Source organism: Echinococcus granulosus (assembly GCF_000524195.1).
Source record: "Echinococcus granulosus chromosome Unknown EG_S00028, whole genome shotgun sequence".
NCBI classification, from domain to species: domain Eukaryota; kingdom Metazoa; phylum Platyhelminthes; class Cestoda; order Cyclophyllidea; family Taeniidae; genus Echinococcus; species Echinococcus granulosus.
Window position 1 is genome coordinate 762,029 of NW_020170408.1, and position 3,163 is coordinate 765,191.

General features: G+C 43.9%; 1 protein-coding gene across 1 annotated transcript in view; it reads left to right on the forward strand. All coding sequences in view use genetic code 11, as the record gives it.

Annotated features, from left to right (window-relative positions):
• EGR_04515 (RNA-binding protein Musashi) overlaps positions 1–3,163 on the forward strand; it is a gene marked incomplete at both ends in the record, with an annotated part of 5,185 nt that overhangs the window by 1,583 nt on the left and 439 nt on the right. Inside the window, 4 exons of the mRNA XM_024493764.1 lie at positions 2–267; positions 2,028–2,153; positions 2,228–2,506; positions 2,835–3,103. Of these exons, the coding sequence (XP_024351878.1) occupies positions 2–267; positions 2,028–2,153; positions 2,228–2,506; positions 2,835–3,103 (940 nt within the window). The remainder of the gene's footprint in view (position 1; positions 268–2,027; positions 2,154–2,227; positions 2,507–2,834; positions 3,104–3,163) is intronic.

Here is a 3,163-nt window from a genome sequence, read left to right on the forward strand (position 1 = left end):
GGAGGGGAGGCAGAAAGTATTCGTCGGTGGCATTTCATGGAAAACGACAACGGATTCTCTGCAGTCAGCGTTCTCAAAACTGGGTCCAATACGGAAGGTCGATGTTTATCCCACAAGAGGTTTCGCCATAGTGGAGTTTGAACGGCCCGAGACGGCTGAATTGGTCGTCTCTGCTCATTGGCACACTGTCGACGATAAACGGGTAGAAATACGGCCCTATATACCCAGGAAGAATGCAAAGAAGTCATCAGACAAACCAAAAACTCTGTAAGCGATTCTTTATACCTTCTTGTTTTGTCATCTTCGTGCACGGGTGGAAAGTAATATGGTTCACCTGTCTTAATTTTGGTCACATATTCTTCCATACAATGATATCGTGAACCTACGTAAGTTTGGCTTGAGAAAGCTTCACCCATTCAACTTATTCTCAGGTGTTGGAAACTGAGTCCAGATGTTGGAAGGAGGTTTGTATTTAGAAATTATGTCCACGTCATTTCGGTGGTCACAGTATTCAATTATCTGTGATCAGTGGACATCATTGTGGAGCGATGAATTGAATCTAGTCATAAGTTTGAGGAGTGGAGTAAAGCACATCGGAACAGGAGGGAGTTTCACATGTAACGCTAGTGATGCTCTGGTAGATGCTGATGGATTTCGTTCATCATGTTTACTCTTATGGCGTCCCCAGTACACGACGCTGCATCGTAGTAACTAATGCCCTACAGGTCGTGCATTTCGTGTACCACATGTTTTTGACAGGAGCGTTGACTTAGTATGTGCTCATCTTCGATGAATTACACAGCCACTGAGTCGTTGGCTTGATGTTCTAAAGCCCCTGAACTTCCCTCCCAAATCACTCGATCCATTCAGATGTAGTCCTACTTTGGAGCATGAGAGAAGTCGACTATGCTTCCGCAGGTTGTGAAGGGTACGAGATGTAACCCGTTGTGGTGGCACTAATTTACCCTCTGATTTTACTTTCTGAAGGCGCAGTAATAAATGAATATTACAATGGAGAGCGTAATCAGCGTTGCCAGAGGCCTTGGTTACCGGTATTGAAGACGGTAATTTCGTACTTATCCAGCATAAATCTCCTTTCGCCATGTTGAGTTCAACAAAGAGTCTGGTTAGCTGGTGGACTTTGCAGAAAGCCATGCATGTTTATCGTAAAAGTACCACCCTACTCTATCTCTTTAAATGTAGTGGAGCAGTGAATGGGTGGATTGAATTCCCTCTCCATGTGTATCGTTCGTCAGAATGTCTCGTTTAGGGTGATTTTGTGAAATTGCTTGCTGCTATGAGAAATTTCTTGCGAAAAGGATAAAACTTCTAAGCACTGCTAATAGGAGAATTTCAGTCTTGAAAGAGTTTGTGGAAGTGATGGAGTGGGCGACCATTTCAGTGTTTTCTGACTGATCATTCAGTAATGTTGGTTTTCCACTTTTGTTCAATCACAAACACCAAGCAAGCAAAAAACATAAAGGAGAAGGTGGTACAGGGATGTGCCTTTTCTACCTAACTCAGTGTTTCCTTTCGGAATTTTTCATGGTAATGTGATGCATTTATTTCAATTATAGAATTTTTTTGTCCATCTGCACAGTTAGACGATAGGCAAGATTTGCGGCATGGGATATTTGAAAACATATGAACTTGTGCTTATCGTTGTTCCATTTTTCTTTTTATACATTAGAAGTAGAGTTGCTTCGCCTAGTAGTGCTGTGGAGACTCTGTAAGTCTGTCATCCATTCAGTGCTTATCAGTGAGTCAATTAATCTTGCTGTCGAAAAGTGAAGTTTTGTTACCTGCACGTAGGCGGGTTAGGAGACAAAGAGGTGAGACCGCGCTGCCAGAAGACCATGGAGCCTTGACTACATCACAGTAAAATAAGTAGCGTTAGCCTCCGATCAGATACAGTTTAACATTAGTGCATAGTAGTTAAAGCTGTTATTTCATTTTTTTTGTCTTTTTAAATTCGTCTTCCGCATCTGAAATTGCTGGGTATTAGACTCAGTGCGATACTGTTGTAGAGGCCTTACGGGTGATCAGCCCTTGGAGGACATCTCCTACCGCAAACTCTACGACTCTACATCGCATATTCTCAGCAGTCAAAGACTAGGCCACATACCTGCACCACGTGAAAAGCCTGAAACTGCGTGCGTTTTGAGCCTGCCAAAACTTGACAAATATTTAGAATGAGGTCCTTAAATGTACCTCCCCTGCTTTGTAGTGGCTCTGGTGTTACTTACACCAATGCTGTTAGCGCAATCACCAACGCAAGGAAGTTAATGATGCGGGGAATCGGTGAAGGTACAACTCACGCAGCCCTGAGAGACTACTTCATTAACTATGGAGCAGTTGACCACGCCAGTATCACTGGGACAGAAGCCTGGGTGGTGTTTAAGAATGCCAACACTGTGAATTTAGTTTTGGCTACTCAGCCCCACTTCATTAGAGGTAGGCAACTCTTCCTGAGTAAACCGGATGAGGAGGCAACTTCTTTAGTTGGGTGAGTCGGAAATTTGCCCAACCAAAAGGAATTTATAATGGTTGCTCCTACGTGGATGCAGTGGCAGGCTAGGTGTGCCTAATATTCTGTGTGCAAATGAATTGTGTACCGCTTTGTCTAAATGCCACCATTTATACTACTTTTGATTCTATTGTGAAAAATTCTTTTGACATCGTTCGGTTCCTTCAATTCTTTCGTCAAACAGCTTGCCATATGTAGATAGCATTTTTGGTACCCAGCATTAGCGAGAACTGATGTGGCTTCCACTGCCATTACTGTATTCTGAGCCACGTGTTGGTGGATCTGAACGACGCTTGTCTATCTGCAGAAAAGAGGCGACTTTTACTGGCGCCAAAACTGGTCATCAGCTGGTCGTTGATGGCCTTCCGCCCCTACCGAGAGAGAATGACATTCGCAGCCTCTTTGGCCGATTCGGTACAATCACCGAAGTGAGGGTGGATGAAAATGTGCACAGAGCTTTTGTGGATTTCTCCACTGCAGAGGCGCTGCAAGGGGCATTGGCAGCTACTCCTCCCCGCCTCAAGGGTATGAATCTTCGCGTCTCCTTACCGGAGGATCATGAATACAAGTGCGGAAGTTTTTGAATCTTTGCCGATTTAAAACATGATTTTTGTAAAAGGCCGAGGCCTTAGCAAT